At 44.0% G+C, this 26389-nt stretch overlaps 1 protein-coding gene across 1 annotated transcript in view; it reads left to right on the forward strand.

Annotated features, from left to right (window-relative positions):
- PSTPIP1 (proline-serine-threonine phosphatase interacting protein 1) overlaps positions 1 to 26389 on the forward strand; it is a 53943-nt gene that overhangs the window by 17059 nt on the left and 10495 nt on the right. Inside the window, exons 2-10 of the mRNA XM_005025076.6 lie at positions 469 to 569; positions 3308 to 3382; positions 14639 to 14673; positions 16099 to 16205; positions 18135 to 18197; positions 19300 to 19398; positions 21281 to 21326; positions 22187 to 22266; positions 25627 to 25725. Coding sequence (XP_005025133.3) covers positions 469 to 569; positions 3308 to 3382; positions 14639 to 14673; positions 16099 to 16205; positions 18135 to 18197; positions 19300 to 19398; positions 21281 to 21326; positions 22187 to 22266; positions 25627 to 25725 — 705 coding nt within the window. The remainder of the gene's footprint in view (positions 1 to 468; positions 570 to 3307; positions 3383 to 14638; positions 14674 to 16098; positions 16206 to 18134; positions 18198 to 19299; positions 19399 to 21280; positions 21327 to 22186; positions 22267 to 25626; positions 25726 to 26389) is intronic.

The following is a 26389-nucleotide window of genomic DNA, read 5'->3' on the forward strand; positions in this document are numbered from 1 at the left end:
ATCTGAGCACAAATTCCTTCACCTTTCCACTTGCACCTAGACAGCACATTGCTCTCCTGTGGCACTGAGCTGACTCCGACCTCTCATGTTAGAAGACAAATGGGAAGAGGAGCCACTCTACATCTCCGCTGTGCAAAAATCCCACACTCAATACTAACCATGACTTCCCCCAAAAGACAGCTTGCACTGCTTTTGGCACAGCAAAAAGCGCGACCCACTTAACTTTTCATCATTAAAAAAAACAAAGTCAATTTAAACAGAGATTTTACAGATTTTCCTCTTGGAAAAACCTTGCCCATAATTTCTGCATCCTTAGCCCTGTCCCAGATGCCATTTTTTGAGGCAAACCTAAAGGTCCATATGGATTTTCCAGGAAGCTGATTTGTTCAGATGACTGACAGTAGGTGTCTGGTAAGCCTGCAAGCAACGTGCACAAACGATCTCAGCTGCTTCTCTTTCTGTCTTCAGTGCAAGGAGTTCACCTTTCACACTGGCTATGAGGTGCTTGTGCAGCGACTGTTGGACGGGAGGAAGATGTGCAAAGACGTGGAGGATTTACTTAAGCAGAGGTAAGAAAATTGGAGTGGGAAAAAAAGAAACAAAAAAAGTGAATAGCTTTCATTTTGTCTCCTGTTTTGCATCTGGAAAGGCATAGTAAGCAGTTTCCAAATTCAATAATGATCCTAGTTTACACGGAAAAACCTGTTTGAGTTGAATCCTAAAGTGGTCACAACAGCTGAGTCAGGGACCACGCAGTCACCTGAACCAACGGTGACCCATTTCTGGTCCCTGTGCTCCTCAGGGCTGTTTACACAGATCTAAGTATAAAGTAATTTCAGGCAAAGAAACAAAACAAATGAGAATTTGGTGCTTGTTATATCTTATGAAGGAGGAGACAGAAGGTGAGTGATGGAAGTGAGCAATGAGAGTGATTATCAACATCCTAAAACTAGATGACTTAGCACAGCTTTTTGCCATGCCTTTTTTTCCTAGCCTTTTTACATGATTTGGAAAGGCAGACAATCAACGGAAGCCTGAAGGATACAAGGAGAGAAGAGAGGGGTGAAAAAATCAGAAATCCAGAGCTCCACTAAGGCTCAGGTGGTTACGGGTCCATAATCATATGGTAGCAGAGACATCCCAACAAGAAGCATTACTAAGTTTACCCTTTCAGTGGGGAAAAAATGACTTGCACTTTTTTTTTTTTTAAGAGAGTGCTGCAGCCACATGTAGCACTTCAGTTTCCTGTAACTAACAGGAATGGGCCACCCTTCAAATACAGACAAAGCTACATATGATGCTATCAGAGCCCCTTCCTAAGCTTTCAGAACTGCCCACATAATTCACACATCTCACCACACTTTGAGTAACAATGTCGTAGTTTATCTGCATCCCCTATGTGCCTCCAAGGTGCCCTCAACAACAGCTATGGACAGCTAACGCTTTTGTGGGTGTGAAAGTACATATTACACAGCTGCTCTGACTGCTTTGCTATTCATTTTTGTACTTCTGACTTAGAAAAAAGATCTGAAATTTTGGTTCTGTTTTAAAGTGGCTGAGTTTCAACAGTTGCAACATGCAGCATGAGGCACATACTCACGCATGACCTGTAAGAAAGCCCCCACGCTGTGAATTACATACCCAGCAGGTGATAGTAGAGCAGTTCATCACAGAACTGTCTCCTTATGAATATCACTCTGCCTTCATCGATCACAGCCTCCTTTTTCCTCTCACGCTGCCCCCATCTTGTTTTTGGGTTACTTTTCTAAAGGCTTCTTTTCAAGCACTGGGACTTTCACAGGGATGTGAGCTGCCAAACTGAAAGCTCATTATTTCAGACGATGAAGAGTCTCCCATCAAAATCCAAAGCTATCTGAATTGCTTTTCTCTTGATCACATGTGGAAGCATATTTTATTGCCACGTGTCACAGAGTCCTGAAGTCACATCACTCTGATGGTGGCTTAGCTCTGTTTAAAATAGCTCCTTTGTGACTCATAACTTACCGAGATGAGAGTTGTATTGCAGGCTTCGGGCAGACTGCACTGCAGCGTGCATCTGACGCTATACAGAGCCGTGCTTCTGCTCAAAGCCTATCGGAGGGTTTTCTGCGAGCTGCGGGACAAGGTTCTTTCTGTTTGTGGTGGAGGCAGAAAGGGCTTTCCACAAAGGAAGAAAAAAAAATAAAAAAAACATGTAGAGTCATTTTGAGCACCTGAAAGCTGCAAGAACAAGTGTTTCCATGAGGTTTTACACAACCCCAAAACTTCCCAGTGAGCATGCATATGCCCATATGTTTGTATGAGCACGTGTGCTAGGGGAAGAGGAAGAGGACAAGAGACAGGGCACTAAATACAGAAAGAAGGTGTTATTTGTAGCTTATTCTTGGAACTTTGTCCTCAAATCATTCACAGGAATGATGTAGGAGGAGGACAAAGCGTGGGATGAATCCCTGTTCCTAGAGGCTGCCTATGTCAGGGATTTGAAGCCAGAATTTCAACAAGGAGCCCTGCAGCAGGTGCCTCAAGTCCTGACAACAGCTGCTTTGGCTACCCTCACCCTTTATCAGCTTTCTAACCAGATCTTTTGCTCCCAAATACCCCTGCCTGATCCAGAGGAGGGCTGAAGAGTTTGGGGAGTGAGAAAGAGGTCATAGATTAGATTTACATTAGATTTAAAGCACAAAATATGTTCCAGCTGTTGGCTGCTGCAGGGAAACCTAGAAGCTGTGTGCAAGAGTGCCAGAAAATGGGAAAGGCAGCACACCAAGATGTGAGAAGATGGTGTCAGCCTCCTGCCAAACCCTGCTGACCCAGGCTAGTCCGGTCCCACACGTGAAGTTTCAGGAACACTTAACGCAAGAGTTTTGTGGGAGCTGGCCATTCTCTTTTCCTGTAATATACCCTGTACAAAGCCAGTTGCAAACCTGCAAGTGGGATTTCACCAGAGCCACCAGTCCAGCTGGCCACAGCACGAGGTGCTCACTGCCATCACACGCAGAGGGACAGGCGAATGGGGAGCCAGATACTGTCAGACAGAAGTGTGCCCAAACTGCTGCCCTGTGGCGGCACTGAAACTTGTGTTAGCACACCATAGTCTAGTCAAAGCCACGAGGATGAACAGTTGTTGTCCCTCATTTCTTCCACAAGTAGTTCACCCCAAATATTTTAGAGTTAATTTAGAGAAATTAAAGAAACTCTGTTTCTTGTGTTTTGTATCTCAGCTGCAAAGGTAGAGTTGCACAGGAAGAGTTTTGTTAACTTTATGCTGATTCCACTAGGAGACACTGAGAAATTTTTCTTTTAACAGAGCACAAGCAGAAGAGAGATATGGGAAAGAGCTGGTTCAAATTGCCCGAAAAGCAGGAGGACAAACAGAAATCAAGTAAGCAATTCTTCTATTTTTGGTACAAATGTAAGCATTTTGGAAGCAATGTCAGACACCTGCTTTGCTTATGAATGGGGTCATAAGCTGCTCACTTCAGCACTTCATGGTGCTGAAGAAAATGGGGAACACCAGGGTCCTTCAAAACAAGACTCAGAAAATCTCTTTGGGAATTGCCAGCAGTACACTGAGAAAATTCTTAATTTCAGCACTGCTAACAATGTTTAATATTTGCTTCCAAGAGCAAACTGAGCGATGGGGAACAAGGAAAAGGAAGATGTTGGTAAATGTTTCAGATGCTGGCTTGGCTAACCCTAACCATAACCTCATAGAGACTGACAGAACAAACCCAAAGCACAAAGACACCAAAAATTACCCTCTGCAGCAGGAAAAATGCTTAGCTTAGGAATACAATCTTTAAAACTCTTTCAAGGGATTTTACTTGAGACAAATCAATACAGCTACTGAGATACACTAGAACGACATGTTTTTCTCTGTCTCCAGTACTACTATTTTAGATCATGTATAGATTGTGTTGGGAGAGGACGATATATGTTGGCACAAAATTTAACTTAATAAACACTGCTGATAAACTGCTACTATTATTGATGGTAGCAGCAGTAATGAGACATTTGGTCATTACTGTAACAAGTAATAACACAGGAATAAAGTGGAAGAGGATGAATATTTGGGGTCATAGAAGACACAACTGAAAGAGACCTCAATCTAAACAAAACAGTTTTATCAATTGAGGGGCCCACTACCCTCACCCACCCCACAGCTCATTTCTTAATCACCCTCTCCTTTTTACATCTATTTATCACTTTCTTTTGCTATAAGCATGGTTTCCTGCTCATATTTCACTATAAAACTTGACCCCAAATCTTCGGACCATCATGACATGCAAGTGCCAGGCAGTCACCTGTAGCACTTGCCACTGACTTGGTAGCGCATCCAGGCTGATGGGGAACTGGTGCATTAATCCAAGTGCTGGTAGTGGAGAGAGCACCGGGGCTCACTCCAGAGCACATGCAAGCCTCTCTGTTTCCCTCGTTACTCCATCTCCAACTTACCCTTGAACAACACATTACAGTATCACAGAGGCATAAGGAGAGGTATAAAAAGGTACAAAGAGACACCTTACTGGTGTCTCAGTACAGAGACTTAATCAGATAAAAGGAAATTAAAATAACAGGTTAAGGATAGATGGCTTCTTTCCAAAGCAAATGATAATATTAGCAATTGGGGATTACCAAAAGGCTCCACCTAAATTTCCTTACTGGCAATTCAGAGCAGGCAGAGCAAACACGTTCAGAAACAGAGAGCTTTGGCTGCTCTTCTGTGACTTAGTGGATAACTCACAGGTCTGACTTTTCCTAAGGGATTCTAATGGCTTGATTTAGAGGCAGAGGCAAGCCCCAGGGCTGGGATATGGATCCTTGTTCTCCTGAAGTTAGAGGAAGTTTGGAACCAAGCCCAGCTCCAGTTTGATCCAGCAATTTTATAGCTTGGCATAGAAAGAAGGCTGAATATACCAACAAGGCATGTTACAGAGCTGATTTACTGTGTTTCCATAAACGCATGCCTGGCCTGGGTAGGGACTAGCACTGCAGTGATATATATTTTTTATTTTATCAGAGCGAATGTTTCATAGTACTTATTTCTGAAGCACTTTGCTTTCTCTCTTTCAGCATCCCTCTGGTTGTTTAAGGGGTTACACAGATAGGCAGTGAAAGACTTTTGTCCAGAGTACACACTTTAAAATCAGAGAAAAATGAAATCTATTGAGGACTGGAACTATTCATGGATGTGAAGTATTTGGTTTTAATGCCTTGATATTTTTGACCTGGTGTGCAGTTTGTTTGTTTAGATGGCATACATTGCTGACAGCAGCGCTGCTCCCAGGGTCAGTCCTCCAGAGAGACTGGAGGCAGGGAACTCACCTTCTACCCTTAGTAAGAGCTTGAGAGGTTTGTCCTACAAGTAGCCCCCTGTGTTGCACCAAGTGCTTCCTCTTTTTTAGGGTTCCCTATTATTCGATAGCACAGTGAATACTAGTAGTATCACAAATACCTGACAGGTAGTATTACAGATATCTGAAAGGGGCTATTCACATCTTTGAATGTATCTTTGGGTAGCAGTATTTCTCAAATGAAGTCTAACTAAGGTGTTGTGCAGGTATGGATACCTAAAACTTGCATTCAGCAATCACCAGGAAAAAAAAGCAGCTTCCTCAAACCCCTCCCCTTCCTTTTTTTTTTTTTTTTTCCTTCTCAGAATTTTACAGAACTCCCTATGCCATGCTATATATCACAGAGGAGCAAGAATTATTATTTTTAGATCACTCACTTATTTCCTTGATAATGCAAAATTATCCTCTGGTCTGAATTTCAGTCACCTTTTAAGTATCTCAGTTGCTAAAGGTTTCTGTCACTTCTCCAGGAAGTCATTTCACATTCCAGTAGTTCTCATTATCAGGAAGGTGCCTGCCTGCCTTTTAAAAGGTTGATAAAAAGAAAGAAGACAACTACTGATAAACTTTCAGTGCCAGAGAACTCCCAGAAAACCTTAAGGGAAACGACTGCAAAGACAATTAATTCTGCTTAGCACATTATAAACAACTGCTGAACCTAATGAATTGGCTCCAAAAACCTCCCATCCCTCCAGCAGGTCAAATTGATGCTCTGGAGCAGGTAGGGAAAGCAGCACGTGGCAGAAGCAGCACAAACCTGGGGTGAACATCTGCCCCTGTCTAGCGGTCCAGGCAAAACATCGGTGGCAAACCCATGCTTTCCTTCACCCCCAGCTTTTGTTTGGCCTGTAGCAAGTTGCTGAATTCATCTGAATGTGTAAATAGTTTCTGCTACCCATCTTTATTTACTGAAATGTACAGATGAAGAAAGGTGCTGCTGACTCAAAAGACGAGTAGTAGGGAATGCTCACAGAAATGCAACAGCAGCGCTGGGACCACTCTCTGTTGCTCTTAGTAAAAACGTAGGTGACAACAGACATTGGGTTTCCACCCGTATACTCTCCAGTGCTTGTTCTTCCACCATCACTACAAAAGTTTGGTATAGAGGAAGGCACAAAATGTGCTGCTGGTAGCCAGGCTGGGTGCCTCAATAGGATGAGGAGATATTGGGGACCTGTCAGCAAGCTCCTGATGGGGGAACTGACCCCTCCGGCCCCAGCCCCAGTAGTGCTCGGCAGAGACAACTACGGTCCAAAACTGTAGGGGGACACTTTACTACTGCTGATACTCAGTAGTGAAACATCTGAATCTGGGAAAAGGTCTGCCTGCACAGTCCTTGGCACTAGAACTATGAGGAAGGCACTTTGACCTGAGAGCTAGCAGGGCATGAGTTTTCAGCGCTGCTTACCAGAGATGCAGTTTGCTGCAGTTGGTTCCTCACTGGTCCTGTTCTAACTGCTATAGGAAATGGCTAAGTTTAGCCTACAGCTAGAGAAAATTTTCCTACAAAGCAAGACAGGGAGATGAGGAACAACTTTTTTTTTTTTTTTTTTTTTTTTTTTTTTTGAATTAAAAAAGCAAAGGCAGGACTTCTAAAAGCAGTTGATGCTGGTTACCATGGGCACGGCAAACAAACACTGCAGATCCCATCTCAAGAAGTAAAAGTTCCCTGAAAGTGCTGCCTAACAGCCAAAACAAGCATCCATTCAGCCTAGTTTAAGCAATTTTGGGCATTCTGTCTTCTTGCCCTTGCTTCAGGCACTGCAGCTGGTAGAAATTATTTCCGACAGGGAAGAGAGATATCCCCTTTTGGCACATGGCACAGACCTAACTCAGCAATTGCTGGAAGCCTTGGGAAGTTCACTCTCAAACACAGAAGGAGACATACACTTAAACACAAGTTCCATACTGCAAGAAGGGTCACGCATGCTCAGACCAAAATCTGTTCAGCCTAATATCCCGTCCCTGGCACCAGATCTGTGTGGAAGGGCAGAACAGACCAAGCATATGAGAAAGTTTCTCCTAAGCAATCTGACCTTAACAACTGGTGGTTCAGGGGCTGCCAAACCAGCAGCAGCTTTATATTGAATAGCCCCCAGCAGAGTTTTCTTGGGCCTTGATCATATTTGAAATCCTGAAATGTTTTAGCATCCACTGAATCTCCTAGCAAAGCAACGCACTTGCCTGTTACATGTAGAAGTGCCTTTTTTGTTGTTCATTTCTAACCTGCCTCACCACACTTGCCACGTTAGCTGAGACATCACAATAGAGGCAGGTTAGCATCCTTTTGGCAAGGTTTCTCAAGGCGTGCCTGTGGTGGTAAGCTGCAGTCCCCCTGCTTTTTGGTCTTACACACACACTGAGTACCATAACACCATCGAACACCTGGAAAAGGCTGGCTGCTTCTTTCAAGGCAATCACCCGGCTGTCCCAGCGCAGCTGTGAATGAGCACTGTATGTGGAAATATGGGAAGCTGGGGAGTCTTAGGGAAAGTGCTGGGAGGAGAACAGCTATCTGAAGGGAACGTCCCTCCCTTCAAATAGCAGTGCAGACGTAACTCTGGGGTGGGTCAGACCTAGGGAGGGACAGGGCAGAACCTGAGGAGTGGGAAAAGCGTGAGGATTGCAGCAGTCAAAGTAGGAGGATGGACACTGCCCAGAAACAGACCTCTGGAGCTCACCTATCAGAAGTCAGGGTTAATGGGTATTTTAAAATATAAAGTAGAAATGAAGACATTTAAGTTTAAAGCTCTGTTAACCCACTTTTTTTTTTTTTTTTTTTTTTTTTTTTTTTTTTAGTTTATGTATTGAAATTTCATAGTCTCTAATTATCCAAGAAATTATGAGAACGATGATTACAAAGCTATAGCTGTATATTCTTGGCAAAGCACAGGTTATGCTGATTTCCAACAGGGGAGAGGGAACTACATATTATGAAGTTTAAACTGCTGTATCTTTTTATAGCCTCCATATTCTGCATTGCACACATGGGAAAGGATGCACAGGGAGTGAGGATTTTCAGCTGAGTTACAAACTGAGAACAAATTTGCAAGTGTTTACTGGTAGCGCTCCCAGTAACAGATGATTCTCTTCAGAGCTCCTACCTTTCAGAGGAAACACCTTTCAGGCTGCAAGGTGACTAGGAATTTCCATGCAGTAGCTTTGGGTAACTCTTCAGCAGAATATGAAAAAAGTATACCACAGAGCCCAGTTTTCAGACACATCTTCTGCTTCAGCCGAAACAGAGCCTCTGGGATCTCAGCTCTTCTGTAAAGTAATCGATGTAAACACGCGGTAGCTGGTTAAATCTGCCTCGTCTGACAACTCCTGTTTTTGTCATTTGTCCTGCTTGTCTCTTCTTGTGTAGATGATTTCCTATGTTTTTCCTTCCTTCTTTTCGACTAACATCTCCTTCAGACCTTGAGAAAGGGCAGTTCTTTCAAACCTGTGCCTGCTCTGACCTTCTCCACAATGCCTGAAACAGAATATTTCAGCGAGCATGGGGTGAGGGCACCTGTAACGAAATGCCAAACTGCTGTTTCCTGTGTATAAATATAGTGTGTCTGCCACATAACATACACAATCCTCTGTATTATTCACACAAAGCAAATATTTTTAAACTGAGGCTAAAAACCTTTTGGAAGGTCACATTCTTCCATGGTTAAATATTTTCCACTCAAAAGTTCTGAACCTGCACAGAGTTTATACACTCACACTCTCATATCCTGAACTTTCAGGATGCTGTGAAAATAGATCCAGGCATGTGCTTGAAAGAAGTGTGCCTCTGCCCAGTTGTTAAACCCAATCTAGACATGCTCTCTAGTGATGAGGACAGGCATTTTTGAGCAGGAGATGGAGAAATTTAGTCTTATGTGAGAGGTACATGAATTGTTTCCATTGTTTTACCCATTGATTGGAATGCCATAGGTCATTCTGCAGTCACAAGGGGTCTGTTTGCTCTCTTGTCCCAGCAAAGCCTGGGGAGATTTGTGCGTGCTCCCAGCAACCAGCCCTGAGAATGATGGTATCACCCTGTTCCCATTCAGTCCGGGGCTGCTTCCGCTTCTGACACTTATCTGAAAATATGTAAGTAGCAACAGCAAAAGACGCATGCAGACTTACCACAGCATTGGAGGAACTCTCCCCATCTGTGGCTATTTTTGTGAAAGACACGGTCCATCCCACCTGACACCGAGCCCAGCCTGCTGCACGCTACAGCCTCCCCTAATGGCTGGCTACTCATGCTGGAGCCTTGCTGCAGCTAACTTGTAAACAGACAAAAACCTGGGCTCCAGCAGACAGAAAGGTGCTGCTCAGGCCTTTTCTCCACTGCAGGTGGTTTAAACATCACACCACAGCTGGTACCTGTACAGAAATCTTTCTAGTTGCACAGGGTGGTTTTGCCTTTCTGCTTGAGGACAAGAAGAAAACATCCTGGCAAGCGATGTTAGATGTGATTCTGGCGTGCAATACTCTGCTATGTGCCTGGCATCAGGCTGGGTAGTGAGGTGTTATCTCCCTGGTTAAAGAGCACAACTTCCCCCTCCACACCCACACTTCCCTCTCCTCGACCCTCCCCAAATCCATCCCTGCAGAGACCCCCCAGGTGCACAGTGACTGAGACTTTTGGACTTGTTTCTCCCCACTTTGTTACCGCCACTACACTTCACAGAAAAAGTGTTGGTAATACCACCTTAGGTCTATCCTACATGGCAGGAGCAAGGACAGATGTTAACCGTGGCCTCAGAGGGGGCAGGCAGTGAATGGGTTTCTGAGGCAGTGGGTGAACAGGACGGCTGGAAAGCGCTCTGCAGGCAGGCTGCATCTGGCAGAGACTTCTCCCAGCTTCAGAAAGAATGTTTAAAACCAAAACAAAACCCCAAAAACAGTAAGAGCAGAACAGTGTAGATTGGATTGATGTTAAAATGTAAACTGAGCAAAAAGGAAGACTGGGTTATTTTAGAGGAAGGTGGGGTTATTTTCCACTTCTATTTCACCAAGCAAAGATAAAAAAGAAAGAAAATTTAAAAAGAGCTGTGGTTTTCCGGTTAGAAGAGCTTATGTTTTACTTTCCTGTGTACAAGATGTAGAGGGACTCTATGAATTACTCAATTAAATCAGTCTCTAATTCAGTGAGGAAGCAAAGTACTGAAAAAAAATGCCCAAGCCAGCAAGCCTACGGTTACAAAAGAGCCATTCACCAGGGTATGTAGTGGCCTCAGCACTGCCACTGAGAGCTCTGCTGAGTGCATCTCTGGTGCCATAAAATTCAGCCTGTGGTGACTCTGAAGAAGGTACCAGAGCCCCATCTGCAGTGCATTTCCTAGCAATCCTGGTGTCACACCAGGCTGCCCAGCACAGTCTTCCCTCCAGCAACAGCGCAGCTCCCCAGCAAAAGCAAGGTCCAAGAGACCAAACAAGGGGAAGCAAACGCTGAGAGCAGCTGGGACAGGTTCAGTTTTAAATGTTGCCACCCATGCTGTTCCAAACCCTGTGCTAAGTTCCCCTCCTGGACTGACTATAAGAAGATTTTGCAGTGAGTGAAATGAATTTATGATCAGACGTGGTGGTTCCCCGCTACTTCTCACACTGCCAAGCGAGGCCCCTCTTCTCAAATACAGGATGCATTTCCTGCCTTGAAAACAGAGGCAAGTTCTGCTGAGAGAAAGAAATCAAACCGAGCTCTCTAACGATGCATTCCATAAATGCCTATCCTCTTAGAGGAGAGCCACAGGGACCTGCGGTCAGTACCCTAGGGAGATTGGGTTGCCAGGTAAATTTGGACAAGTCTGCTTTGGAAAGGATTTTGAAACCTACAGAGCTAAAAATGCTAAATAATGAGCTTTACTGCCACATGCTTGCATTCTCTACACCTCTCCTTGGCTGCCCAGTTCCTCTAAAAGCTGTTAGTCTCCTTCTACCAATCCACTTGGAAAAACAAACACTGAAAAGTGCATATTTTACAAGAGCAGTTCAGTTCTGCTGTGCTCGAGTCAGAGGATACTACAGTACCAATATCTCAGCCACTAGATGGCAAAAATCACCAGAGGTTGCTGCGGAATGGCTGTCAAAATAGCTCTATCTGTTCCCCATTTTTCCAGGTTCAGGTTTAATCCTGTCTGCACCTGAAATTCATTTTGACAAATGTAATCTTTAAATGTCCAAGGGGGAGCCTTAACAAACAAGCACAGCAAATTCGTGTCCAACCCTATTTCACTGAGACGCCCGCAAGGGGCTGCATGTAAAGATGCCCAAAGGTGTCTTGTCCTTAGCTGGGGTGGTTCAAGTTTTCCTGAACGGGCATGGAAACACCAGCTATAAGGAACTTAAAAAAAAGGGGGGTGGGGGGAGAGAGGGGGAACTGTAGTTTTCCTTGAATTATTTTCAGCCTCAGGTTTTCTAATTTGGCTAGAGAAAAAAAAACAAACAACAACAAAATAAATTACTACCGCAATGCCAAGCAGCACAATATACTGTGAGGATAAAGCACCGTGTAGAAGTGTTCCTAAGAGCAAGACATCCTCATTTCGGTTGCTTTGGAATCAAACTCTTACCAATCTTATTAGAGTCACACCCCACAGAAGGAAGAGGCAATAGGTACTGTATATACAATGGTCCCAACTGAATTCAAACCCTTACATACGTCTGCTACATGGGATGCTTCCAGGAAACTCTCCAAAGTGCTGACATTATATATTTCACTGGCATAATCTGAGCATCTAGCAGCAGAGAAAAAAACTTTTCTGTAGGATTGCTGCTGCTGCAGCCAGCACATCCCTGCAGCCCAGAAAGCATAGAGGAATACCTGAAGGATCTGTGGGTCAAGATTTGATTTACTTGTCCTCCCCCCCACATCAGCTAGCACAACAACATGGTTGCTACTCCAAGTGCCACAGGGATGAAAGATCTGATTCACTGATTTCAGAACGTTAATATAAAAATGGGGAAGGAAATGGCTTAAATCTATTTCTGTCTTCTTAGGGACTGTGGCCTTGCCCTAACCAGCAGCTAAGGAACTGCCTGTGCAGATCTTTTATGCCAGGAGCAAAAGGCCACTTAGCTTAGTTGCTATTTCTGAAATAGCAACTAAAGACCATGTGGGGGCAAATGGGTGTCCCCAGCTCATAGCCAGGTGCGTTATTATACCAGAAAACCAGCAAAACCACCTTACAGAAAGCCAGCAAAAATGAGAGAAGCTTCCTGTATGGCTTATCATGATCTACTCTGGTAGCTCTGATGTCTGGAAAACAAAATAAGCAGCAAAATGCTTTTGTCCTGGATATGTATTGATAATGATTTTTTTTTTTCAGTATCCATTACAGCAGCTTTTTCAGCCTTGCCATAATTCAAATCACCAATATTGATGAAAAAATCTCTGAAAAACAGATTAATATGTCACACAAAAACAGTGCGTGCAATTTGCAAGTGTCCTCTGTTTTTAAAATGTCAGTATTTACCTATTTCTAGCACGAAGTTGCTAGCATATTTCCCACATCCCATTGGACAGTCTGTAATAAAAAAAAAAAAAAAAAGGAAAAATATACTTATGGAATAAAATTAGCTTAAGTTTTCAAAATAATCCTTTAGAACTTTTAGCAGGGGAAAAGCTAACTCAGCTACTGATATTCAACTTGGTTTTTGATTTCAAGTTTTTAATTAAATGAGCTGTAATTAATCCTGTTTTTTTCCATTGTGTTATGAAAATTGAGTTTCCATCAAAGTTTCCACTCCAGACTCACTTTGTGTGAACAAGGGTACAGAAGGAAAGGTGACTGAACCTTCAAAATGACTGAATATTGTGAGGATGATAATCTGCCACCAAAAAAAATAAATTAGTTTACCATAGTTATTTTCTTGAGAAGATACTGAAAGAGTCCAACAAGTAGATGAATACACATGTTTTCTGGCTGAAAGCCTTTTCCTTATATTTCCACGGACAGATACGAAGCTAGATTTGGAAGCACATTGCAGGGCAGCAATCACTGGGGACAGTCCCAGTCTTTCCCATCCTCTGTGCACTTTTCTTCTGCCTGGTAATGTGGTCTTGCTACTTGGACAACCAGCTTTGATTAGGAAACAGATGTCCACATAAATTAACACAGGGCAATTAGGACGCTTCACACATCTCCTAAGCCTCCTGGAACACCCAGGAGATGCAGGATTTCCCTCCCCATCTGCAGTCACACATGGCTGAGGAGTGATCCGCATCCTCTGCTGGGCTCTCCCAGTAGCCAGGCTTCAGCCAAGGAGATTTTGGAGGCTTTTCCCCTGGCCTCCTGTCTGGGGCAGCTGGGCACACTCTGGAGAGCCCAGAGCTCTTTCCCTCCTTGCCTCTGAAAAACCTCAAAATCACCACACCCACTGTCTTGGCTTCTGTATATGCAAATGTCCTTCCAGCCTGCGAACTCGGAGCTAGAGCTGATTAAGTTGAAAAGGCCCCTTACAGACTGTGCTCTTTCCTCTCTTGTCACCTCTATACTGGTCTTTCTGCTGCTTTCTAAAAGGACTCCGGTTCACCAAAAAACAGGACATCAGGTGAACTACCATTACCCCTTTGCATCCTCCTGCAACTCCCCACTGCAGGACTGCTCTCCTCGACGCGCGGGTCCACCGGAGGAGCAGTGCCAGCTTCTGGTCACCTCCACGCTGTATATCACAGCCTGAGGCCTCATTTTACAGCACGGGTTATTCATGTTGTGCTTCTGGGATGGTCGGGGCCCCTGTGAGCAACACTCTCACAGCTCTCAGCGCCTCGTGTCCTTCCAAGGACGGCGAGCTGCACCACACGGGGGTGCTAGGAAAGCGCAGGACGGAGATGCTGCACAGCGGAGCTGCTCCGGCTTCAAGGGTGACCAAGTAGGAAAAATTTGCTGGTGCTGCATTCAACACAGAAGGCGGGGCTGGCTTCTCCCTACCCTTCGGGCTAGCGCTCTGAAACCCAATTTCCCTTGACCATCTTTATTTCACTCAGTTGACTTGCATCCGTTGGCAACATGCAAGAACAGAGAGATGTCTGTTAGCGCTCAGTTACAGATACAGATTAAAAAAGAGGGTGCACATAAGGAGCACTGCAATTCTTTGCTTCATGGAGCATTTTATTGCGTTTCCTAGTGGTAACAGATTGATGCTATTGTGTCTCTTAGCATGGGCAATTTTTATCACAGGACTATTAAGAGCTTTTTTTCCTGGGTGGATCTTTTGTTTGAGGGAAAGTTTTTCCTCTAGATTCACAATCCACCCTTCGAAGCCTATGTTAACAAAGCACACTTGTTTTTGTCTCACAGCACGCTGAAGGCAGCATTTGAGAGGCTTAAGCAACGTAAGTATTTACATCTTTCTTTCTGACCTGGGTTAAGACAGACACGTGATTGTGCTTGCCCTCTCTGGGGTTTTTCCTTCTCTTCCCCCTCACACTTCTAACGTTTCTGTCCCTGTCCATAGTGGGGAGAGTGGAGGGAAAGGGCACTCATTAGAGTCCTTCTCCAAAGCTGGGCATCAAATCCAATCTCTGGAGGCACAGAAAATCACTTGTTCCTCAATCTGGTCCTACCTGGATAAAATCACATAACATTAGCAGTGTTCCCAGCTCTACAAACCACTAACATCAAAACAGTGTGCTTGCTTACTGTGCCCAAGGCCGAGCTAAAACCTTTCACACAGGAAGAGCACCACCATAGCCAATAGGACCCTGCACCTGGGTACTGGCACCTGTGTTTGGGATAACAACACCCTTAGAAAAGCAGCTGGTGAATTAAGGTATTCTTAGAGCTTGGGTGGGGGAGTTCAACAGGCTCCAGGGAGACCTTACAGCGGTCTTTCAGTATCAAAAAGGGGCCTACAAAAAGCTGGAGAGGGACTCTACCAGAGAGTGTATGGACAGGACAAGGGGTAATGGTTTTAAACTAAAAAAGGGTAGATTTAGATTAGATATAAGGAAGAAATTCTTTACTCTGAGGGCAGTGAGGCACTGGCACAGGCTGCCCAGAGAAGCTGTGGCTGCCCCATCCCTGGACGCATTTAAGGCCAGGCTGGATGGGGCTTTGGGCAGCCTGGGCTGGTGGGAGGTGTCCCTGCCCATGGCGGGGGGGTGGAAGTAGGTGATCTTCAAGGTCCCTTCCAACCCAAACCATTCTGTGAGTCTATAAGTTTTGGAAAATGCAGGGCTCCATTTCAGAGCCACCAAAGCTGACAAATGCAGAGATGTTAACCAGCCACTTCCAAGAGCATCAGCCAGGTGGCCTGAAATTCAGCCCACCTTAGCTGGCCCTTGAAAATCCTCAGCTTGCAACCACCTCTGATGATGGTTGTGCAAGGCTGGAGGCAAATGGAATATCCAGTGCCATAGAAGGGGGAAAGGCAGACTCCAAGGGGACGATGGGCATCAGTTCCCTCCTTCCCTCACCCCACAACACCTATGGCTGGGGTAAATGGGGCTGTGAAGAAACTCAGCCAGCCTCTGCATTTGCCAAGGCTGCTCTGAGTGGGTGCTCCAGTTCTGCAGCAAGCTGTTGTGCCCATGTATGTGCAAGCATTGAGAGGACCTGCAATAAGCCCTGTTCAGGTTGTGTGAATCCTCAGCAATGTCAGGCTCCCTGTGTTTCTGCATGCACTTTTTTTTTTTTAAAGGCTGCTTTGCTCGTGGCAAATTGTACAGTGTCCACATCTCAGAAATATCTCCTGAAAAACGTGACTTTACATTTAAAGACCTTACCGCTGACTGCATATCAATTCTGATCTGCTTTAGAAATTGAAAGCGTTGGAAATTCTCACATCCAGCTGGCAGTCATGCTGAGGGATGAACTGAAAGGAATAGAGGAGTTCCGAGAAAGACAGAAGGAGCAAAGAAAAAAGGTGAGGAATCAGCAAAACTTGGAACCATGTTGGGTCAGCGGGCCATACTGATGACCTGCCTCCAGCCATAGACTGGGAATAGTGCAAAAGATGATAAAATGTGCCCAGCGTGTCCTGTTCACTCCATGTACTAGACTGTGGAGGAACGACTTTCTGAGCCCAGCTACAAGTTAAGTAATTCTCTGAACTCAGGAAACAGAAGCTTTAGTCACTTCCACTGTCTCTGTGTAACTGCAGATACTATTCTTATCCCCATAAGAACTTAATCCCTCCTTTCCTCTTTTTATACCTGCACTAAGTACCTTGCTATGGCATGATCCTGCATGATCTCTAACATGCACTAAAATAAACACAAACATCTAAAATCATAAATGATCGTAATTAATAATTTATGATCATAAATTATCACAAAATCATTTTAAATTCATAAAATGAATGTTATGCTGAATGCAGCATACATGCTGAATTACAGATACTGGGAATAGCATCTAGCTGATGTTATATAATAAAAATCAGAGTATATTTAAGGCTTTTTCATCCTCTAGGGTCTTATTCAGCTCCAAGTCACTTGAAAAAGCAGCTCTTCACAGAGACAAGTGGTCACTTACTCCTCTGGTTCCACAGGCTTGAAGACAAAGAGCTGACAGTCACTTAACACTGAAAACAATGACTTAAGGAGCAGTAAAAATCAAATATGCAGTCCTTTGCCAATTTCAAACAAATGAAAATATATATGGGCAGTGTCCAATGCAACAAAACTCGTATCTACAACCCAGACACACAGGAACTTGGAGCAGCACAGAACCGAATACGAGAGTGGGTAAAACCAGCTCTGCTTCTGACTGTGCTGCTACTGAGCTCTGAAGTTCACAACAATCCGATAAAGCAAATTACGCATGCAAATACAGACAGTGTGCACCTCAGTCATCTGCATTCCTCTCCCACACCCACACTTCACTACTGGGATCCACAAAGAGAGAGCTTCTCTCTCCTTTTGAAAACGATAAGCTTAATACTCAAATGGGAACTGTTATAGGGGCCTGGGGAAAAGGTAAAATCTCCTTTGGAGTGTCAGGACCCCATTGCAAGCTGTTCTCTCTGTCTAGCATTGGCTGTGAGGAAGCCAACATCAGACATGCTAGGAGGTGTCAGTATTTGTGGTGATCTCACAAAACACTATTTAGTGTTTGTGCTGGCTCTGCTGTAGCTGCTTTCAGGACTGTGCTGTTCAGCCTGATGTCAAGCAAGCCTCTGGGTGGCCCTGGAGGGAGTTTTGCTTGAGCAGAATATAAAGATCAAAGGACCAGAAGTCCCACTGAAGAGAGCCAGCCCCTGCCAAATAGGAGCATATCTCACTGTCACACATGGCTGGGCACACCACAGTTAAAGCCATAAAAGAAAATTCAGCGCTGTCTTCCCAGTGTTGACCAGATTATGTCATGGAAATCATATTGCAGAAAGCAAAAATTTGCCAGAAGCAATTGAATATAAATTATAGAGAAACCGTTTGAGTTCAAAATGGACATGTACCCTTGCTCACATGGGTGAGACATTGGTTTGTTGTGCAAAGACACGAGATCAAGCTCTTGAGCCAGCAGATGAACTCTGCTAGCAGAGCTGATGGGCACTGTGACTAGGTGTTATGCTTAATCTCCTTAAGCGGGGGGGGGGGAAAGAGGCAGAAAATGAAGACCTGCATCTCATGCTATTAATGGAAACCACTGAGGCAGAATTACCTTGGATTTTTTTTTTTTTTGTAACCTGATACTGATGCTCCCTGTGTCACTTAGAAACCTGTCAGTTATAAAAGCAGAGTGAGGTAATCTTCCCCACAGGCCTGTGGCTCATAGGAAGACTCTGACAATGACTTTCCAAGAAAGGGGGAGAAGTCCAAAGAAAGAAATGCTCACTCCTGTGTGTTTCTTACAGTACGAGTCTGCAATGGAGCGCATGCAAAAGAACAAGTTGTCCCACTATAAGAAAACAATGGAGGTAAGCAAGGAGCTCCTGTGCTGATATCTCAGTGCAAACCAGCTCCAGTCATAGACAGGGTGAAATCTGTATCACGTGCACCTCCCTGTGAAGAAAAGTCAAGAATGTGTGTGTGAATGTAACTGTGTAAGAGCACAAGTGTGTGTGTGAGAGAGAGAGAAAGAGGATGTGATTCCTGCCAGGAGGAGAGAGCTAATCTTCCCTGCCAAATGCTCTGAAGAGTCCAAAACAGACACTCAGAAAGGAATTAAGTTAAATTCAAACAGGATTTGACTCTTTCTAGGTGAAAATACTTATAGGAGAAAATGTAATTCCCCAGTCTGTGTAAATAGCATTTTAAAAAAAGTGAGGGAGTCTTACAAACAGAAGGTAACCTCTCCATATGGAAGTCTCGCAGGTACAGGAACTGCAGCCTGCTGGGTTTGGTTTCCAGGGGGCAATTGGCTCTAAGGAAAAATCGTTGCAGACCTATCGGTGCTACAGCTGGAAGGGTACTGACAACTTGTATTTAAATATGGCTGTTGTACCAAATGAAGCTCTAAGAGAGCTCTTTTGGAGCAAATAAGGATTTACTTGGCTTCTGAGTACTCCCTTGGGGGGGTTACTTGTGTGGGGCCAGATCTGCCTCACAGCTTGGAGCAGCGGGCAAGACACCCATCGGCCACCCGATGCTCCAAGTCACCCTGGGGAAATGACAGCCTGTTCCCACCCGTACCCTGGGGAGCTTGTGCTCTAACCTGGGCTCCGTGCTGTAGCTCAGGCAGCTGCCTGATGCACCAACCTTGCTCACTCCGCCTGCACACCCGTGTGGAGCAGCCACGGCAGGAGATCACCTCTGCAGGGAACTGGCTGAGGCTGTACAGAGAGAACAATTTCAGGGCTGTAAGAAGAGGGCCTGATTTATGCTGCTAGCATAAATCTGACTTTTCCATTCTATTTTTAATAAGCACCTCTTTATGGTGTCACAGGGAGTTTCCTCCTTTGTCCAAGCCTGGGCACTGATTTCTTCCCCAGCATGCAAAAGAGAAAGTACCTTGAATGTCAAGTTGGAAACAACCCAGCTCTGTTCCCTACCCTCACATATGATTTCATTTCAACACAGTCAAAGAAGACGTACGAACAGAAGTGCAAGGAGGCGGATGAGGCCGAGCAGTCCTTTGAACGGACAAGCGCTTCAGGCAACCAGAAGCAAACAGAAAAGGTACCTTTGATGACAGACCTTTGGGGTGATGCCTAAAAGGGAGAAAGCTGGGGGTTTCTTTTTCAAGGTTCAACAGACCACAGTTGAACAACTCATTCCACAGGGTGCCAGGTGTTGCTTTCCTTCTAATTAACCCATTAGAATCAAAATTAAAATGAAGCACCTTCCCAAGGAGACCTTCCTTCACCTTCTTCAGTAGGGCTTGGTAACCCTGATCTTGTCCTGTGATAGATCAGGGGTTTTAAAAAGGCAGGGGAGGAACTGAGTTATCTAATTAATTTTATTTATCCCAGGCTATGATTTAATTGCTTCATGAGTTCTGAAAGCAAACTGAATGAGATTTTTCTCCAAAATTATTCATAAAAAAAAAAAAAGAAGCAAGTCAGAAGTATGTCACACAGTTTAGTTTTGCCTTTTGGTCGCTTACATTTAGTAGGCATAGTATCTTACATTAAAACACATCTATTTCATAACATTTTTCTTCTTATGGTTAGTTTAATTCCAAGTAAATTTACAAACTCAAAAATAAATCATTGGAAATTAAGGCACTGCAGTCCTTCATGGCATCGTCTGCTACTTGTAGCTGTCAATTTGCTAACTTTTAATGGGAACGTTTCACAGCAGAACAGATGGAGAAAACAAAATAAACGAACTCCCTTTGGCTCAATAAAATCAGTGCAGTGTAAGCAAAAAGGATCAAAAATCATCTCAAGGAGTGGGGAGATGGAGGCTAAAATCAGCATCAGAAGTTGACATTTTATTTCTAGCATTCCCTTATCTTTGATGAGCAAAACCTTCCAGCTTAGCCATGAAGAGGGGATGAAACCCTGGCCCTACTGAAATTATGCCAGAGCTCTTAGCAACCTCGATGGCATCAAAATCTGACCCAGCTCCTTTCGTGCAGAAGAATCCCAGGGTGCTTCATTGCCATTATTTCCACACACATGCCAGCACATTTGAAATGCACAGGGGCATCTCACAAGAAACGTTGGCTGTTTAATTCTGCTCAGCACTTGCAAACAGTTTGGGTCAGGACAAAAATAAGAATGAAGCTTATGTTCCCAGCCTGCTACACATTTTCCAACCAGCTGTGATGAGGAATATGGTCATGAGAACCCCTACCTGAGCATTGTCTTGAAGGGCAGAAAGGGAGAATGTGTTATACTGATGTCTAGAGCTGTGCTTTAATGTACTGTCTTCACCATCTGTGCAGAAAGACCTGGGAGAACAGAGCTGTCAATAATATCTGTATTTTCATTTGTTTAAAAGCTGAAGACTAAAAAAAAAAAAAAAAAAAAAAAAACCTGCTTAGAGTGAATTTAGAGTGAATTTTGCTTTTAGACTTCTGAGTTGTTATGGGAAACAGACTGGCATTCGCAAAGTGTTTCAAAGGCTGTGTTCTTTTCATATGTGTATTATATGAGGAGCTTGGGAGATGGAGATTTTTAACTGCCATTTTTTCCTGCTTATAAGTATCTATTAGAAAAGCACGCTGGACATCATAAAACAGCAACTTGGCCAGCAGACACAAGCTTCAGGCTGGGTCATGCTGGCACTGAGCTCCTATAGCAGGCATCCCTGAATGGACTGGTATAAGTTGCCAGTTTTCCCCTGAAGCCTGTAACTTACAACTACATCTGTGAAATTTTGGTCCTTTCTTCTGCATAATCCATGTTCAACAGAACAGGTGGTTGGACTTGATGATCTTTGAGGTCTTTTCCAACTTAAATGATTCTATGATCCTGAAGGCAGAACAGCCAAGAAGTATTTGTACTTTGAGCTTTACCTTATGAGGGGAAGGGGAGGAGGCAGAAAAACATGGGGCTAGGAGCAAAAAACCACAGCAATTAATTTGGGGTGTTTCTTTCTCTTCCTGTTTCAGAGTCAGAACAAAGCCAAGCAATGCAGAGATGCAGCAAATGAAGCAGGTGATACTCTATTTGTCAAAGAACTATTTTTTTTCTCAGCAAAAATCTACCAGCACACTGATTTTGATAGATCACCACCCGAACCACCCAAGCTAGCCCTGTTTGAAGTCAGGTTTCGTGAAGTCACCTATCCAAAGACTAATGGGCAAGCTTCCAAACAACAGCAAACCTGACAGACATTTACTTTCACTTGTGGACATGCAAATCTCATGCTGTCATTAAAGGTTTTATAGAAGACTTTCTGTAAGGACTTCACCCAGGAAAGAAGAGCTCTTCTTTAAGCAAGTTTGAAAGCACAATGACACTCAAATTGCCCCAAACCAACCCAAAACAGATAGAGAGGCCCCAGGTTCCCTGTACACGAGCACGGTAGCTTGACTACCTTCTTCAGCCAGAAACACTGTACGTGTCCAAAAGGATGTGGCCAGAAACACCTGAGCCGGCTCATGAGATCAGACTTGTCACTCACTGCTCGTGTAGAAGCTTGCACTAAATCACAGGCTCTACCTGACCTGCCCAGCAGGGAAAGAGCCTAAGGACAGTCAGTGCCTAGGTACGACCCAGGTTCTTGATCTCTCATTTGCATCGTCCCTGCTGTAAACTTTACAGATGATCTACAAACCATGCACAGAATCCTTAGTCTACCATAAAGTTGCAAAGAAAAAAAAAAATATATCTCCTTGCTGCCCACCAGTTTTAAGCTCATGTAGTCTTGTGATATACTTTAAGGCTGTGGTTTGACAAAGTAAACATGGCAAAAGCCACAGCAAAATCCTAATGGGAGAAAAAAGAGAAAGATGGTATCATTTTTTTTTTCCCCCTAACTGTTGGGTTTCTATTATGTGTGTCTGTGTTTACAGAGAACGTGTACAAACAGAACATTGAACAGCTGGATAAGGTCAGGACAGAGTGGGAGCAGGAACATATCAAAACCTGCGAGGTAAACATTGACTTTTGCAGCAATATATTTGTGTGCTCTTTATTTTATCCTAGTTACAGTTATCGGTCTAAGACTTGAGATATTGTCCCAAGGGTTTTGCTGTTTGCTATACACCAAGTCTCAGCGTAAGAGATGTCTTTGCAAGAATGCTGCAAAACCTAAAGTAGATTTAGACATAATTGCTGGCTGTCTCACTTGCCTATGTGCCCTTTGCTTGCTCAGCATAAGTAAGTAACTACACAGGAGGGAAACAACTGCAGAAGAGCAGTATTTGAACTGGTACAACCCAGTTGCAAGCTTTTCTTGCCTGTTTTCAACTACATTACTTAAGAACCCACTAGCTTTAAGGATGGTTCTCTATCACAGCCAAGATAAGACTGTTTCTCGAATAACTGCTTTGTGACAGAATGCAATTCCAGTAGAAAATGAACAGGAATATATGAAAATTCAGTTTTAGCTTAAAAGATACATTCCAAAATGGAGACAAAAAGAATTACATTAATCGATGTTGTGGTTTAAATTACGTTAATCCATGTTGTGGTTTTAACCCTGCTGGCAGCTGAGCACCACAAAGCCCTTCACTCACCCTCCCCCCTCCCTCTCTGGGATGGGGAGAGAATCAGGAAAATGAAGCCTGTGGGTTGAGATAGAGACAGCTTATTAGGACAGAGTAATAATAATAGTAATTATAATAGTACTACTACTAATACTGTGTACAAAACAAGTGATGCACAATGCAATTGCTCTCCACTCACTGACCGATGCCCAGCCTATCCCTGAGCACCCTGACTAGCCACCCCTATATATTGCTCAGCACAACCCCATGTGGTATGGAATACCCCTTTGGCCAGTTTGGGTCAGCTGTCCTGGCTCTGTCCCCTCCCAGCTCCTGCTGTATCCCCAGCCTGACTGCTGGCAGGACAGAGCAAGAAGCTGAAAAGTCCTTGGCTTAGTGTAAGCAGTGCTCTGCAACAATTAAAACATCAGTGTGTTAGCAACATTCTTCTCATCCTAAATCTAAAACATAGCACCCTACCAGCTACTTGGAGGAAAATTAATTCTATCCTAGCTGAAACCAGGACAATCCATTAGAAGCAAAGGAAACATTCTTTTTAGGTAACGTCTTTCAAGAGGTTTTCAGAATAGCTTCTTACTGTAACACAGGACACGTTTGAGGGTTTGTTCTCCTCCCCCCCTCCCTTTTTTTAAAAAATAAAATAAATAAATATATGCATATATACATATATATCCCAATGTTCAATGATGATTGAAAGTAAAATTTTCTTGTCAAGCTAAAAAATAATGTATTGTAGCATTCTGAGAGCAAACATATCTAAGCTGCTCAGAATCTTTATTTTGCGTAGCATGTTATATCCACCTGCATTTTCTCTGTGCCTTGGAGTAATCTTCCAACTGAAAGGTGATGGCTGGGGGAGAAGTCTCTGTTTCCAGTGTGCTGAGGATGGACACAGAGATTTGCATTTGGTTCGTAAGTTTTGCACAATTTATAGGAACTGGTTAACATCCAAATCAGCCACACATTTGGTCATAACAATCCTTCAAATTCATTTGTCTGTCTGATAAACTATGTTTTTGCTATGTTTACTTGCTTCAGGCTTTATTCCCACATAAAATAAAATGCCAGGAGAATAGCTTTCCTGTTCTCCATTTCCTCTTATATACTACCTGTCTGGGAGCACTAGAAAGTCCCATGGCTGGCACCGCAGACATTCCATGGAAATTCTGCCAAGCCTTAATTTTCCCAAGATGCACATTCTCCCCTTCTCAAAAAGCCAACAAACAAGCAAAACATCCCACAACCTGGAACACTTTATTTCTCCCACATGGCCAAAGCCTTCATAGCCCACAGGGCTTCTGGCCTGCCCACCGCCTAGTTCAAACAGCCAGTCATGAAGGAAAGGCATTTTTAATCCCTTCTTTAAACAGTGCTTGTAGGTTGAACTGGCAGATTTCTTGAGACCTACTGAAGTACTAATGAGTACAAAAAGGCAGCTGAAGATCCCAAACTTCTGACTGCACAGCAGGGAGGAATCTGGAAGCACTCAGGTTGCTGAGGTCTGTAGCTAAGCGCTAGGCACCCGCAGCCTAAAAGCCTGCCTAGCAAGTGGAAGCAAGGGGAAAACCTTTATCACAGGGCTGTGCCATCTTCCCTGGCATGAGAATCCCTGGTCCAGAAGCAGTCTGTTACACAAGCTGGCAGGGCACGAGGGATATGTCTAATACACCCTAATTTGCAAAGGGCTTTACAACCCTGAGTCACTGCACTTCTCTTTGCTGAGCTGCATTTCCCGACTGGACACCATGTACCTGGAAAACTCCCAGCTAGCTCTCTGCTATTTCAACAGCCCTCCAGGGGCTGTGTCTGTAGGCTTTTTATTCTGCGTGGACATCGAACTGCTCCTTCTCTACCCTTCTGGTTCTCTTTAAAAGCTACTTCTCTCAGAAACTGGTCCTAGCACCAGCTGAGTCTCCCTTGCCTGAATCCTGACTTTTTTTTTTTAATCTGATAAGATATTCAATGGCAGGCAGCTCACCCAACTGAATGTTCTGCTGAATATTGTATACATTTATGGTGTTCTGGACATAATTACTAGCAAATGGAAGGGGAAACAGATGGCTGGAAGCATCTGAGCTTTTCACACCTCATAGAAAACCAAAAATTGATGCTCTACTTATAACAGTATAACTTAGATATCTTTTTTTTTTTTTGAATTTATTTTAAGTTTTTACAGAAAGTTCATCTGCCTCTTCTCCATCTCAGTTCACTTTTTTCCTCTTTGTTCCCTTTCACTCTCCCCAAATCTAGTCAGCTGTACAATATGAGAAGAATCAGACAGATGACGGAGAGAGAAAAATGTAAAATGCCTTCTCTTTACCAGGAATATAACCTTAGAAATTTGCAAAGGCAACCCCAGAGAGCCTCAAATAGATCCAAAGGAGAAGCTTGGAGAGGCATTTTAGAGAGCAGAGCTAGATGTTTTTGGCTCCACCCCTAAGATATATACAACCCTTTCATGACAATACTCTACTGATCTGTTTCACATCGTTTCAGTGCAATGGGCAGACACGACCCTGACTCTGAACTCCTCAGCAGCACTCAGCATTCCTTTTCCCTTTCTTTTTGTCTGTAAAACATAACTTTACTTTGGTGCAAGCACTTTAACCCTTGAGTACAAGCAAGTAGATGTAGTTCCTCTAGTAGATGAAGAGAGGTCCTCTATGCAAGATCCTTCAGAGTGGTTTGCAGGTTTGCCAGCTGGGCACAGAGGAGCCCAGCCCTGTCACTGCAACACAACTGAATGATTACTGTGATGCTACCTCACGTCTCTTCGGCTGCAGGTCTTCCAGCTCCAGGAGTGTGACCGCATCACCATCCTCCGGAACTCGCTGTGGGTTCACTGCAACCAGCTCTCTATGCAGTGCGTGAAGGATGATGAGGTAGGGGCACCTGCCGAGGAGCTTCACATGCAGAGGAAGAAGTGCTAGAGTCCCTTAGCAGCACAGCTCTGGGCTGGCCTTATCTGCACTTGTTGTCTTCAGCAAAGTGGCTGTTGTGCTGTTCTGGCAGGGAGAGGGGAACTCTTCTCAGTCAAGCTCATTCCCTTTTGCCCAGATGCAAAACAGATACACACCTGGATTTAGGCAGCCTGTGGCACACATGCTGAGTGTGCCTCCTCCCCTCAGTTTGCTGGGGAATGCCTCCAAATACCAGACTACTCGGCTGAGTATATTTGGGCTCAGGCACACCTTTCAGAAAGGCATCTGGCCATGGGCTCAGAATAGGAAGACAAAGGATACATCACTGTGTTGGTGCTTTGCTTTTTCCCCTCAAACTTTTTATCTAGTTGGAGGCTTGTGACTCACATCCTAAAAAGCGTGGGTCATACTCCTCACTCAAGTAGCTCTGTGTTTTAACTCTCAGTGGTTGGTTCCTGTCATTAATTTATCTTCCTCTCATAGAAGGATATTCAGAACACAAATCAACAACTGTGTTTACAAAAATCGCTGTACAGGGGACAGACCAAAGAACCATCCAGATCAGACACGTACCAAGAATAGTTTCTTTTAAGGGGAAAACTATTAGAAAATCATTAATTGCTAA

The sequence above is a fragment of the Anas platyrhynchos genome, chromosome 11 (genome assembly GCF_047663525.1).
Source record: "Anas platyrhynchos isolate ZD024472 breed Pekin duck chromosome 11, IASCAAS_PekinDuck_T2T, whole genome shotgun sequence".
Lineage (NCBI taxonomy): Eukaryota > Metazoa > Chordata > Aves > Anseriformes > Anatidae > Anas > Anas platyrhynchos.